This window comes from Nematolebias whitei, chromosome 4 (assembly GCF_014905685.2).
Source record: "Nematolebias whitei isolate Nwh7 chromosome 4, NemWhi1, whole genome shotgun sequence".
NCBI lineage: Eukaryota > Metazoa > Chordata > Actinopteri > Cyprinodontiformes > Rivulidae > Nematolebias > Nematolebias whitei.
The window spans coordinates 15,897,261-15,911,745 of NC_056501.1; the positions used below are offsets into that span (position 1 = coordinate 15,897,261).

At 39.8% G+C, this 14,485-nt stretch overlaps 1 protein-coding gene across 2 annotated transcripts in view; it reads left to right on the forward strand.

Annotated features, from left to right (window-relative positions):
• Positions 1–4,799: 4,799 nt before the first annotated feature.
• dlg3 (discs, large homolog 3 (Drosophila)) overlaps positions 4,800–14,485 on the forward strand; it is a 91,011-nt gene continuing 81,325 nt past the window's right edge. For both annotated transcript variants that reach the window (XM_037675231.1, XM_037675232.1), the window contains exon 1: positions 4,800–5,724. In XM_037675231.1, the coding sequence (XP_037531159.1) occupies positions 5,359–5,724 (366 nt within the window). In that variant the 5' untranslated portion in view covers positions 4,800–5,358. The remainder of the gene's footprint in view (positions 5,725–14,485) is intronic.

The following is a 14,485-nucleotide window of genomic DNA, read 5'->3' on the forward strand; positions in this document are numbered from 1 at the left end:
TGCCATGTTCCTCAGCGTTGTGTTCACATGCATTCCCCATTACAACATGGCCAGTGGCACATGGCAGCACAGTGGCCGCGGGCGTTTGCTTCTCAGCTGAGCCCAGATCGAGTGCAGTGAGGGGGCGGTGGAGGTGTAGGCGTGGGATCAGTGGGTAGGGGACATCGGAGGTGGGGGTGTTACAGGCTGTAAGCATATGGGTTCACTGTGCTTCTATGATAATGTCTGCATAAGAATCCAGTGAGAGTACAGGTTGTGTGCATGTTTGATTCTCCCTCTGTCACATGAGGGAGGGAGGTGAGGGAGTCGAATAAGCGCAGGGAATGGGAGGGGGTGAAAGGAAGAGAACGGGTAGGTTTAAGGGGTGGGGGTGGCTGGGGGACGTAGAAGAAGATGTGGTGGGGGAGAGCAAGGCGGCTGAGAGGCGAGGGCCGGTGCAGTGCAGAACTGGAACGGACACCCTGAGCTCAGCCTTCCTCGGGTTGCCATGGAAACCACATTCCTCCCCCGCCTGCATCCCTACAGACTGCTCCGGCTCTCTTTTCTATCTATCTCTCTCTTCTCGCTTCTCTGTTTTTCATGCTGTCTTTTTCATTCCTCTTTTAATTTGTGTTTATTTCCTCTCTCTTTCTGCCCAGCATTTACACACGCACCGAGCACATCTTGCGATGATGCGCACTCAGCAAGCACACCGATTTCAGGTGCGCTACACTCTGTGACAAGGTGAATGGGCAATTACAGTTTAGCATTCCCCTGCACTCACAGACGCATAAGCACTTTGTTGTTTTCTCGCCATCTCTCTATTTTTACTCCCCCTTCTGTTCAGCATCATGCTTCAGTAATGCCCCCTCTAGTCATCACATTTCTGCCCACACACAGGGTACCTTAGCTTCCTTTCTTCTCTGCTATGGCATCTGCCGTGGACCTGCAGCACCTTCATAACATTTTTCCAAATGCTTTCACCTTGCTGTCAGTTTCTAGCCAGTCTCCTAACCTCCTTGTTATAACTCTTTCTTTTTTACATCTATCATTTTATGCATGTACAAAATCGACCCAAACGCCATTCCTCAGCGGTGCAGCTCTGATAATCTCTCGCTCCTTTCTCTTCACATCTCACTCATTACCCTGTATTTCTGCTTCCTTCTGAGTGCATGCCTCTCTTTCTTATTATTCCATCAGTTGGAGGTGCTGGGTTTGATGTGTGTGTGGTGAAGCAGCTGTTATTTGCCACTAAAACCTATTAATAGGAGCCTTTGCTATGTAGCTTTAGTTTTCTGCATCAGAAATGCTTGGAGAGTATCTTGTTGGTTTCTTGGTAAGTCATTTTGCCTTTCAGTGCCAAACTGATCCTCATATCCCTCATTTTGAGTGGATTTCTGTCTTGATATCTCATATTTTTCCTTTACGTTCAGCTTCACCTGCTCAGTCATAATTTTCAATGATTCAGTCAGTCGTTAAATGGAAAAGCTTTACCTGTAAAGCTGTAGTTATTTGCATTTTGTAATGGAAACAAGTGTGGGATAATACCTAAGCTTTTTTTTCCCTACATGCATTAATGCTACAGCATTAGTGTGTTCTCATAAGGAGCTGCCTCTTTAAGACAGCCTCACTACCGACTGTCCTTTTATGGTTTGCATCCGGTCAGGTGACAAAGGAGCAGTCACACAGCTTCTCAGAGAAATGCCTAGAAATGACTGAAAAGCTCAATGCTCAGCCCGTGCAGCGGTTGGGGGGTTGTAATGCTTATTATGATTACACGAGTGTGTGTTTGTGACAGAATGTCCAGGTGGTTTATGTAAGAGGGCTTGTGCTGGCTGATGCTGAGCTGATACTGTTGGTAGAGCTGCAAGGTGGGATGCAGAGATCTCTTTAAATTCACAAAATGTTTTCCTCGTGTACATTTTTTTTTATTTGTCAGCAGCTTTTCAGAGACCATAGCTTTTAGTCATTTTCATGTAAAAATTTTGCACAGTCCGAGCAGTTTCTCGTGAATGTATGTTTAACACCGAGGCTTGTTTGTGCTCATTTTTCTAATGCTAGTCCTAGACGGCAATTCATTTGCAAAACTTTTCTCCTGTAGAACAATCACATTTAGTAACTATCTAGATGTAATTACAAACAGTTTAAACCACACATACCCGACTGCTCATGCAGTCCTTGCGTTGAATTGGTCAGCTGTTTATTTTAGTTGTGTTCTTGCAGCTGTCTTTGTAAGGACATCGTTTAAAATGTTTGAAAGAAAAACATAATATAAAACTTCTTTCTCTTGCAGTTTTTTATTTGATACTCAAAAGTAGCAAGTTTTTTGTCTTTACAAGGATTTTAATTGTTTGTATTTTATTTATGTCAAATTGGTATTACAGTAGTCCCTCCTTTAATGCTCAGAGAGCACAGAATGTCATGATTTCAGCTCTCGGCCTCTGGCTGCACTTTTGGCCACGCCCACTTCTCTGTGTTGCAAGAAGATCAGCTGATCAGCTGCAGGAGGAAGCTTCTCCCGCAGCTGTGGGCTGCACACAGGTGCTAAATTATTTATTTATTTTAAATTCATGCCGATCGTATGGTTCATCCATCAATCAGCCATTGTGTGTCATGTCCAATCTTACTTTGAAAAACAGCGATAGAGCGAGTCCGCAAAAAACGAACCGCAAAGTAGTGAGGGACTACTGTACTTACCAAATTTTGCCAACACATAAATACAGGTACACACACGCAAATTATTCACATTATCAGTGTTTTTGTAAGTGTTCATTCAGTATAAAATATTTTGTTTCTGTCTCCTCTTCCTTCGTTATCCAAATCAATGTTTTATTTATATTGGTTTTTATTTCTTTTTGTATTGTGTACCTCTTGACTGGATTGCTTGGCAAATTGGATGTAAACTCATAGGAGCAACAGAGTAAAATTTGGAGGGACAGCGGCAGCATGTGCTCGATCATATGCACTTGGATCGATATGCTTACATCGGTCTTTCAAACTGCTGCTTCAAATCTCCGCCTCGCGTCTCTCATTGACTTGGAAAGGGTTTTTGCCTGCATCCTGAAGCATTCAGTCTCTTCTGGGTTCTTTTTTAACTATATATATATAGTATAATTGCCAGGTTTTCTTCTGCTTTTCCTCTTTGCTTGGAAAATCTCTGTAGATTAGTGTGAAAGAATATCATGAAAATCAAGTGAGTTACTGTTGCATGTAATTAAGTGTGGCTGAGCCTGCTGTGTGAGCCTCATGGTAAGGTTGCAACACAGTGCAGTGTGCCCTCGTCCTAAGATCCTGTTCAGTTTGAAAAGACCCATGCCTCGTTCATGTTAATGTATGTCATATTAAAAGAACAATTGTTTTAATCTGAACGTGGAACAGATGCCTGGCATGCATGGATGTAACAGCAGATAACGTATAAACATGCTCTCTGTCCTATAAAGACACACCCTGCTCTGTTCCCCATCACATTTCATTAATAATGCATACCCCCAGGACTTTAATGGCAACACTGTAAGTCTCCATCACCTCTCTATAAAGATAAACCCCAGTGTCAGGATGTTTTACACCTAGTTGTGATCACCCTACAAATTTATAGGCATGCAAAATGACTCTCAGGCAGTCCTGAAAATATAACTGCCACAGATACATGAACGCCATATATGCTCCCCGTCTCTCTTTTTCCCTTCCCACTCTCACTCTCAGTCTCTTTCTCCACCCACTCAAAAGCCCAAGCGTGTAATCGTATCGGTTTGGTACACATGTGTTGATGTCATCATTGTGAACATGAAATAATTCTCTTATGGGTTCCCAAACGAGGTTTCAAAGGGTCAGTTTTCTCTCACTGAGCTTGTTTTGACCAAGCTCTGCACACGGGCAGTGAAATAATTCAACAGCGGTGCTGCTTTGCCAGCAGTTGAAAAAGAAGAGCGACAAAGAATGATGCAAATCACATAAGTGATTAAAAGGCATCCTCTGAGTCAGGTTTAGTGAAAGTCTTAAGGAAACGGGATGTTCATACATCTACTGTGAGATTATTTACAGATGTGTGCTGTGGCATGGCGCTCTGGGTTGTGATTTGGTTGTACTAAAAAGCTGTTAAGTCTATAGCTAATCTAGAGATGACCAGTAAAATGGTCAGTCATCAGTTAGTGGAACAGTGTTCATTGTAAGTTGAATTTGGCTCCACTAGTTATGAAGAAAAACAAGAATCAGACTCACTTTTGTCACTTTTTTCAGCATTTGTCATTCACGTATTCTCAATGGGAACTTTCCGCACCATTTCTCTTGAAAATCTTGTAAAAAATAAACACCTTAAATGTTTTATGTGGTATAATTTGTAAAGAAGTGCCTTCTCACCCAAGTCAGGCAGCAGTGAGGCGTTTGTGTTGCTGGCCCTTTAAGAGCAGCTAGTGAAGCTCTCAGTCGCGTTGGTGCTGCTGCTGATGGCAGCGCTGCGAGTTGATTGGCTGTGGCTGTCAGGGCTGAGCTGCTAGAGGGATGCTGCTACGTATCCTTCTCCCCCCATCTCCCTCGCTGCCTGCCTCTCTCTCTCATCACCTCCCTCTTGCTTGCTCGCATCCCTTTGAATAATCCACATCTAGGGCAAGCTGGCTGAGAGGCGATCCAGTGCTCAGCTCCTCTCTGCAGGCTGAGAAAAGAAACAGAGAGCAAAAGGCAACAATTTTCAACGCAGGAGGGAAAACGTGACATTTTTGACGGACCAGGAAGATATCTAGAATCAACAGAGGAAGATTTTCATCTGCGGATATCATTTATTTATACATATTGTTTGTATATCTATATATATATTTGTACACACGCATATAGATATTTATATATATAAATATATATACATTTATCCTTGTACATATCTGTATTTGTGCTTGTCTGTTTATATTAATATTTTTATATCTAGTTGTGTGTGTAAATATATATGATATATAAACAAAAGAATCTATATATATCTATGAATTTATATGCGTATCACTGTGAACCAAGAGAAGCAAGAAGAAATTTCTATCATCAGGGCTGGTCTCTGATTGCGTGGTGGCATACAATATCTTAAATATTTCCTTTGATCTTCTACGTCAAGAGGACAAAGACTACGTGCCCATTTTGTATTTTTTTTTGTTGTTTTCCTGTTGCTGCTTCCCGTTCCTCACCAATTCTTTGTTTCTTTTTCCTACATCCAAGAGGAATAAAGCGAAGAGTCGCAGGATTGGACGAGAAAAGGGAGAATTTGTAGAAATTCCTGTGATTAGTGTTCTTTCCGTCTGCGTTAGTGCCCTGTGAGCCCATCACAGCGTGCCGTGTGAGATCTGAGGAGGCAGCAGAGACAGAGTGCCACACCGCTCATCTCAGCATCAGCCTACAGCCAGCATGCACAAACACCACCACTGCTGCAAGTGCCCAGAATGTTATGAGGTGACCCGTATGGCAGCTCTGCGTAGGATGGATGCCCCAGCGTACGGAGGAGAATGGCAAGCCGAGCCCTATGGATACCCACCTGGGTATGGGGGAGGCCAGACCTTACCCCCTCCAGCCTCAGGAGGGGGTGGAAGCATGGGAGGAGGAGGGGGCACTTTAGGGAGAAGTAAGGGGAAGAATATGTCTGGTGGGGGCCCTGGAGGCCCAAACCCAAAGGGCCAATCCAAAAGTGGCCCCAAAGTCAACGGCAACAACTCCAGTGGACAAGGAGGATGGTGGCCCGAGTGCACCTGTACCAATCGGGAGTGGTACGACCAGGTAACTCTTCTTCCTCACTGTTTTAGGCAGCCCAGGCATGTGGGGCCTGTTGAGGGGGTGGGGCCTGGGAGCAGATGAGCTTTTTGTCATAGTCATTGATCAAGTATCAGCTGTGTCTGTTAATGGATTCGAGCTCATATTTAGCATTCATCTCCAGCCCTCCGTTTCCTATGTGTTGATTGTGGACCCGCTCTCGGAACAGGACTAATCTGGTTTTACTGCACACGTATGGAGATGATGTTTGGGATGGACGCAGATGACTAACGTTTATAGATTTAACACACCTAGTGTATGTCGTCAAAGGCTTACACTGATGCAGTTACCGTAGGCCTTAAATTGTACATTTCCTTCTTAATGAAGCGTCACTGTGATGCAGTTAGCCAGCAAATGTGACAAAACTGGCTGACTTTAAAATTTAGATGTAAGAAATGCATTTGTCCCTAATTGATTAATTGAATGATTATGACTTAAATGCAAAGTGTAGAAAGGGAGAAGACAAAATTAATGTTTGTTATATGTGAAGTTTTATTTTAATTAGGGCAGCTTTTTGTTTAAAGTAGTCACTATACAATGAGTTGTGTAATAAATAAACGAGTTCCTTAACGCTCTTACGTGTTGCACAGAATGATCGAACCAGCTTTTTTATTTTCATGGGCTCCGTATTGTTTCTGGTGTTGCCATTTATTTACATGTATTTATAAATTACAGTTGAAAACAGGTCAGGACAGCACCAGAAGAACAGTCTTTAATTAAGCAAGGTGCACGTATGTGAGCATGAGAGCGATCTTGGGTGGGGGAAGGGCAGCTCGAAGAGCCTGAGATTCAAGGAATGGTTCTTGCTGTGCATGAGTATGTGTCTGTGCATCCTTGTATTTGCGACAAGGTACTGTTTCTTTGCCTCTGTTTATGTCTGATTGTGTTTTGAGAAGGAAAAATAAGAATAAAGATGGCGAGAAGAAAATGGAGTGGGAGAGTTACTCCAAAAATCTACCTTCGTATGAGCTGCAGTCTAGCTGATATTAGCAGATTACATCTGCCAACGAAGGATTTCGACTTAATATAGGCTAAAAGAAATAAAATGTGTCTTTTTGTTTCATGTCAAGTTGCAGCTGCATCCAGACTGGTCAGGCGTATTTCATGTTTCACACATTTCAAAGCTTGCAGCAGATGCGATTATGTAAGCAGTTACTGCTTACATGGAGAGTTTAGTCTGCATCACTTCTACTGTCGGTTTTATTCGACCACTCATTTGCAGAATATTTATTCACTGTTTAACTTGCATTGTAAAAAAATAATAAATAAATAAAAACATATTGGCTTATAAAATGTATATTCCAGTATTCGGTTTGGAAAGCTGCATTGCTAATGATTAACATTTCTCTTAAAAGTTGACGTTCTTTTGAAGAATCTTCACCCTCTTGTATCATGTGAATCTCTGCAGAGAAAACACTAAATCTATTGTTTGTGTAAAGGTGAATTTTCAGTTTTTTAGTGGAGTTAAAAAAGCTGGAATTACATATGAGAAGTCAGGAATGGGGCATAGGTTCAGTGGGGTAAAAATGCAAAGGTTGACAAGGAGAGAAATAAACCAATAAAGGCAGGCAGCGGCCTTAAAGAGGGGGAGGGGGTTATGTAAGAAGAGGCAGTTGGTGGTACTGTCAGAAAGAGAAGCTAGAGAGGCACTGACACTAAGAGAAAGCATCTGCCTGTCCATCATTTAAAACAGACACATGAATGGTCAATATTTGCCCCCCTTTTCTATGATCACGCTATGGCGTGGCCTCCACAATCATCCCCTACCCCTTCATCCATGCTCAGTCATCGTTGCTCATCCTCGTTGGCAAATGTGAATCCCACCCTTCCCCCACAACCTACACACAGGCAGAGAGCAGGACAGTGATCACACACGCCCAATCAGACATTATCTTTAAGCTTTTATAACAAGCTGGGTTTTGGGATGTTAACATGATGAAACGCAGTAAGCTTGCACAGTCATTCAGGGAGATCTGAGCTAGTCGTTTATAGCTGCATCACTGACATAAAATGGCTCTGTATCCATGAACATTTCATGTCCACGCGAGGAAATCATTAGACACTTCTAATACATTATGTTACCACATTAGTTTCTATTCTCTGTCATCTATTTACAAAGTGATTATACTGCTTTTGTCATGAGTTTGCTAGGTTAATTATGGCTGATTTCAGCTGGGATTAAAAGAACATGCTTTTAAAACAAGGGCTTTTGAATTTAAATCTGAGAAAAGCTGAGACCTCGGTCTACTGGGATCATCCCAACAGAAAGCTCCCTCTTCCCCCGGCGGGCTCCAATCTGTCTTTGTCTGTTCTCCAACTCTGTGGCCATGATTAGCTTTAACTATTAATTGGATTTTATTTTATTTATTAGCATCAACGTTCAGTCCAAAATGGTGGGCCAGAACTATTGTTGATTGCAAGCGTTTGTTGTAGTAGTAGTGTCTTAAATGAATGCACAGACACACTGGGCGTTCTTTGCTTAGCACTCCCATAAGTGATTACACCATGAAAGCCTTCAGGCCTTGATCAGAAATGTGTGCATCTGTGTCTGTGCGTGTGTTCTTGGGTAACATTGATTTATTGGTGTCATTGGTTTGTGTGATAAGATTTAGTTGGGTTGGATTTGATTTGCCATTCCTGTAATAGCATTCCAGAGAGTATTAACAGATGGGATTTACACGTACTGCATGTCCAGATGTCTTGAGCTGGATCCCTACACTGTGATCTTGAAAAGCTCTATATAAACCAGGAATATTCTCATTAGTTCAGAGATATATCTAAGAATTTGTCTTAACCGTTATAACTACTATCTCCTTAGAATCCGGTCTCTTTAGAAACCTCAAACTGTTGTGAACGCCAATGAGAAGGATGTTTTTAATACATTTTCCTGGTTACCCATAAAATTCCTGCCTACTGTACATCAATTCTTGTATCATGCTTAGGAACATCATGATTGTTTTTTTTAAATGTCAAGGAAAATAAGTTCATCTGCCTGTTATTGTCTGCTGCTATACAAGTCAGAACATGGAAACAGCGATTCCATTATGTTCTATTGTGGACAGACTACACAACCATAGAAAAATGCTGTAATAGTCTCACCTCTAGCTAAGCCTACCCATTAACGATAAATTACGTCCTTGTGCTTGTGCTGTAGACTCCATTTGCTCAACTACAGCAACCATTATTGTATCCTGGATAATTTTAACAAACATACAAGACTGATAACCACAACACTGGCTTGAAAAGACTGAATTTACAAGTTAAAGCACTGGTATTGGACCAATAAACATACACATTTTTAAGGTCTTCATGAAAAAAAAAAAAAAACTGACTTAATGAAGCAGGTAGAGCTGCCCACTGCTCCACCTATCTCAGGTGTGATGGGTTAAATGCAGAGAACTGATTTCGCCATTGTATGAAAACGTACAATGATGAAAATCTCAAACTTCCTTTCTCTTCCCTTCCCTTAGAGGACCTAAAATTCTTTACCCTATGTCAAGTTTCTGAAAAATTTGTTCATCATCAGATTTTTTTTTTTTTTTTTTGATGCACAAAAAAGTGTATTGCCATTTAGTAGTTTACTTTTTGTTTGAACAGCAACACCTGCAGATATGACCAAATACCCTGGAAATACTCCATACTTGAACTAAGAATTTTTGAGTGCACATGGAGCTTATCGAATATAAAATTTACAGTGAGAGAAAAAAGCTCACACATTAACAATTTGCGTAGATGCTAACTTAACAATGAACACGCCATAAAATTCAACCATTTGATTTCAACCACCTGTGCCATTTGAATTCAAAATTCAAATGGCTGTCATTAGCACCTTGCTTATCACTGGAAATTTAGACACATACTGTACATGTATCTATCGTAACCCTAACATTTCAAAATCATTACTAAAGAAAATCATAACTTCAATACAAACTTGTTGTATATCGTTTACGGTTCAGCAAAGAAAAGAGGGAAAATATTGGAACGCAGAGCTTTACTGCAACATATTTCAACTAGGGGAAGCTACAATAACTTTACTAGAGAAAATGACATTGTGACTTTCCTCAAATGGCATAAAGATAATTTATATATAATAATTTATGTCTTTAAAATAGATTTTATCACACACCCTTACCAAGCTATATCAGCTTTGCTCACTTGGAACTTAAGGTTACATAGTACCAAAAATAATTGTGTTAATTGTGTTACCAAAATGAAACACCCCTAAAAAAAGTTCAGTTTAATAGGAAAAAGTTAATTGTGAACTTTATGAAACTTGTTAACAGGATACACCGTTGGAATGAATATACAGGAGTCCACCGCTACTTTGCGGTTTGTTTGTAGCGGACTTACTCTATCGTGGTTTTTCAAAATAAGATTGGACATGACACACAGTTGGCTGACTGATGGTTGAGCCGCGTGATTGGCATGGAATTTTTATTTAAAATAAATTATTTAAAATTATTTAGCACCTGCTGCACATTTGTGCATCCCAGAGCTGCAGAAAAGCTTTGTTCTGCACCTTTGTGCAGCCCATATTGCAGGATAAGCTTCCTGCTGCAGCAGAACAGTTGATCAGCTGTTCCCCGTGCAGAGCGGGGAAGTGGGCGTGGCCAAGAGCGCTTGCAGGTGACTGAGAGCAGATGAGGCAAGGAGCTGAAATCATGACATTCTGTGCTCTTTTAGAGCGTTTAGAGTTTAGAAACATTGTTTAGAATATTGCAAGAGTGTGGGAACGGTTTAAAATGCCTTAATATGTATGAATATTAGAATAAACTACTACTTGTACTACTATTCCTTCTTTGCGGTTTTTCACTTATCGCGTGGCTTCAGGGTACGGATCTCCCGCGATAAATGAGGGGCTTCTGTATATAAAATAAATCAAAAATGTTTTTGTTTTTTTTATTGTCATTTTGTAGGATCATTTTGCAAGAGTAAACAAGTGTGTTGGAAAAAATACACCCCTGTGATGTATTTTACTTGTAATTTAGCACAGTAACATTTACCTAATCATTTTGCGCAGCCTTTACTCTGAAGACAAAATTTACATTTCTTTCAATAAATTTTTGTAAATTTTTCATTAATATTTTTCATTGACTGAGAGCTGTTTGTTCAGCAATACAATCAATCCTTATTGATGCAGTTTGTTTGCAAACTGTTCTTACAGTTTAGAACAAAAAAAGGAAAACTTATTGTAGCTCAAGTAAAGAAAAGTAATAAATAAAGCTGAAAAAGTTTTTTTTTTTCCCTAAAATTTATTTTTTGTTCAAAACAAATGCGATATAAACGGATGATACTGAGCTGTATGTGGATTAAAGCCAGGTTGGATCTCTAAAATGAGCCAATAAAAATAAAGAAGCGTTTCCAACTTTCTTGTTTAGGTCAAGTAACCTCAACCACTGGAAAAAAAAAAAGTAACATGAGAATTCAATGAGTTTACCTTCACAGTTTCAGCTATTTGTGACACAAGTATTTAAGTAAAATTTGTTGCTGTTTGGTCACTGATTGGACAGCTTCGCTATATATTAAGATGTTGATTGTCATTGTGGCTCAACCTGAGTGAAATTTGAGACATTTTATTGATGGTAAAATTAGCACACAACCCTGAGTCAACAGAATTTTGCATTGTTTGTATTGTCTTTAAAGTACTTTGAAAATTAAACTCTAAAGTGCCAGGTACATTCCAAACACAGATACCACACAACAAACTGACCCAATTTAAATTGTTTCCTAAGTTTCACCACAGACATTATGCTGTTTTCCAAGCTTTAGCCACAATTACTTGTTGTAATTGTCTTCTTTACGGCTTTATCAGTTTCTCACATTAACATGAAGAAATTTTGATTCCTTTTTCTATACAATGCTGCTTCAGTTCATTGAAATTTATGAGCATTTGTTGATGTTCAGCTTTCCTATGTTTAATTTGAGTTGAGGACTGAGCTCCTAATGAAACACTGTAACAACTTGACTCTTTTCTTTATCCATGCTGTCAGATTTATTGAGGTGCAGCTTAAAACTAACTTCAGTCTTTAATAAACTCCAGCTCTCCATCTGTTGGACAGATGGCCTCACATTTGACTCTGTACTACTTTGGTATACAGAGGAGATAATGGTTGACTCAATAACTACAAGGTACACAGGTCCTGTGGCTACAAGATAAGCCAAAATCAGTTTTTTTTTCCACTTTGTCAGTTAGTATGAAGTGTTGATGTAAATATGCTATTTGTTTTTTATTAAATTTTGTTCTGTACATTAAAGCTAGACTGTTCTGTTTGAGCCAGATTTCTGCCCAATACATCTTCCAGATGTGTTGATGTTTGTTGCAAATAAAAGCTGGTATATTTTTAGAGAAAAGAGGCTTTCTCCTGGTAATTTTCCTATACAGTACAACTCATACTTCATTATTCTGGCTTGAATTTTATCGCCCTTAATTGAAGTGGTTACACTGGGGCCTGTAAAGTTTGTGAAGTTCCTTGGAGGTGTTTGGAATGGCTCACAGGTTTGCAGATTTTTCAGTCTGAACTTACTGAGATGACCTGTCATTAGGCCTTTAGCAGCTGGTCATAAACGTTTTCCATATGTAAATAAATTTCCTCACTTAATCAAATTTTAATTGAATTTTACACACTACTGCATTTTAGTTTTGTTTTGTTAAATAAAAATGACAATTCCATGTTGTATAATTCAACTGGTATATATTGGATTTTCCTTATTTAAAAATTTGATTAAGATGTGGGATTATTTGATTATTTCTTGGTAATATCAAGCTTTGCAACAGAAAAAGGATACACTTTATTTTTACCATTGTAACATGGCACAGAAGGACTTCACACAGAGTCACAATTGATGTGACACATTTAATATAATTTTAATCTGTATAAAATTGATAAATGAAATCATTAGAGTAAGCACAACAGTGGCTTCAGCCTGTGTTAAGTAAACCGTGAACTATTTTTGTTTTTGGCTCAGCCAGCAAAAATAAACAATTCCCAACATTACACAGACTTATGAACTCTTATTAACTAAATAACTTCATTCACATACAAGTTCATGCATGACACATTCAACATATATTCTCAAATCAGCGACATGAACCATAGTCTGTACTACAGGGTTTCCTCACAAGGTCTCATTGCCAATATCACCTGCCTGTGCTTGCGTTAGTATTAGTAACATTAGTCAACTTAGGTCAGTGTTCAAAACTAGCAATAATGTTATTGAAACATTCACACATTACATCCAACAATGGCATAACAAATACTTTACAAGGACAAGAGACTCAAGCAACATCACCAGCTTACCTTTAATAAAACAGATCAATCAATGAAATCAATGGAATAATCAGAATAGTAGCTTCAACCCACGTTTATACCACGTATAACGTTCTCTACCACTGTTATTAACAGTGTCATGTCTTAACAGATACAGGTAATAATGGTATACATTCCATTTTGTAAACACCCTATAGTAAACACTAAATCAGTCTAGATTAGCACTCAATTTTAACACGACTTATTTTAGTCTCTGTTCCTTTAGTTTGTTACTAATTCCCTTTTTTCTGTTTACCATACAAGTCAATTGTTTTCACTAAGTTTTCTCAGTTTTCAACTGCGCTTGGATTCAGTTTATTCATAAATGCCAAGGTCAGTGCTGTCCATAAGTCCAAATTTTCAGTGATATCTTTCTACAGTGTGAGTCTTATTTGTTATCTCAATGTCCAGAGTACTCCAAGGACACCACAGTCATTTGAAAACAGGATGCATACTTACTTGAAGGCTGTCAGCACCAACTTCCACCATCATCAGCTCACCTAAAGTTCCGTAGGTCAGCATCTTCGGCCACCGTCTCTCCATTCATGGGTAGTTGGTCCCAGGCTGTAGTACTAGGTTGTCATCCTCCTCCATTGCAGGTTCCTTGAATTACTCTGGTAGACTTTATCCAGGCTTGGCAGCATTTCACTCTTCTTCACCTAATGGCATGATGTCCATGATGCCTGCTTACCCTTCCTGCTGTTCTGACTTTCTGTCTTGCCTTCCCAAGCCTGGTACGAATGTCTCTGTTTCTGAGTTCACGTAGATGGTTCTCTGACTTGGTTACTGGTTACATGTATATCAGTGCACTAGTTCAACATCTACAGTGCTTTCACTGTCTGAATATTCCTAAGGAATGTCTGAGCAGTATTGTTTTTGCCTCATCTTTGCCCAACTCCTTTTCCCTTCCTGTGTTCTGGGCACAGCAGGCTTGTCAAGAGGTAGGCTATCACATGGGAGCAAGTGGTTTCTATGCAACACACAACTTTCGGCCCCATCCCTCTGGCATTTCCTCATACACTGCTGTCACTGCTTCTTCTCTTCACCACCACATGAACTTTACTTTCGCAATATCTCATTTTACCAGGACCTCCTCTTTCTGACAAGTTATATACCAGCACTCTCCCACCTGGCTGAAGGTCAGCTGCATAGACTCGTTTGTCATACTTTCGTTTTTCCCTGGCTGCTTCTCAAGAAGCTGTTTTGGAGGCAATTGTATAGGCTTGTTGTATTCTTTACCACCACTCTGAACATACTCTGTGTAATTTTCCTGTGTTTCTCTCTTTTCTTCATTGAGGTGGTATCCTGTAGAGGGATGCTTAGCTTTAAGGATGAAATTGAGCCAACATCTTCATTGTAAGCAAATGCATGACACTTCCCTTAGTAGCTGTCTCACTGTCTCTTTTTGGGCTTCACTTAAG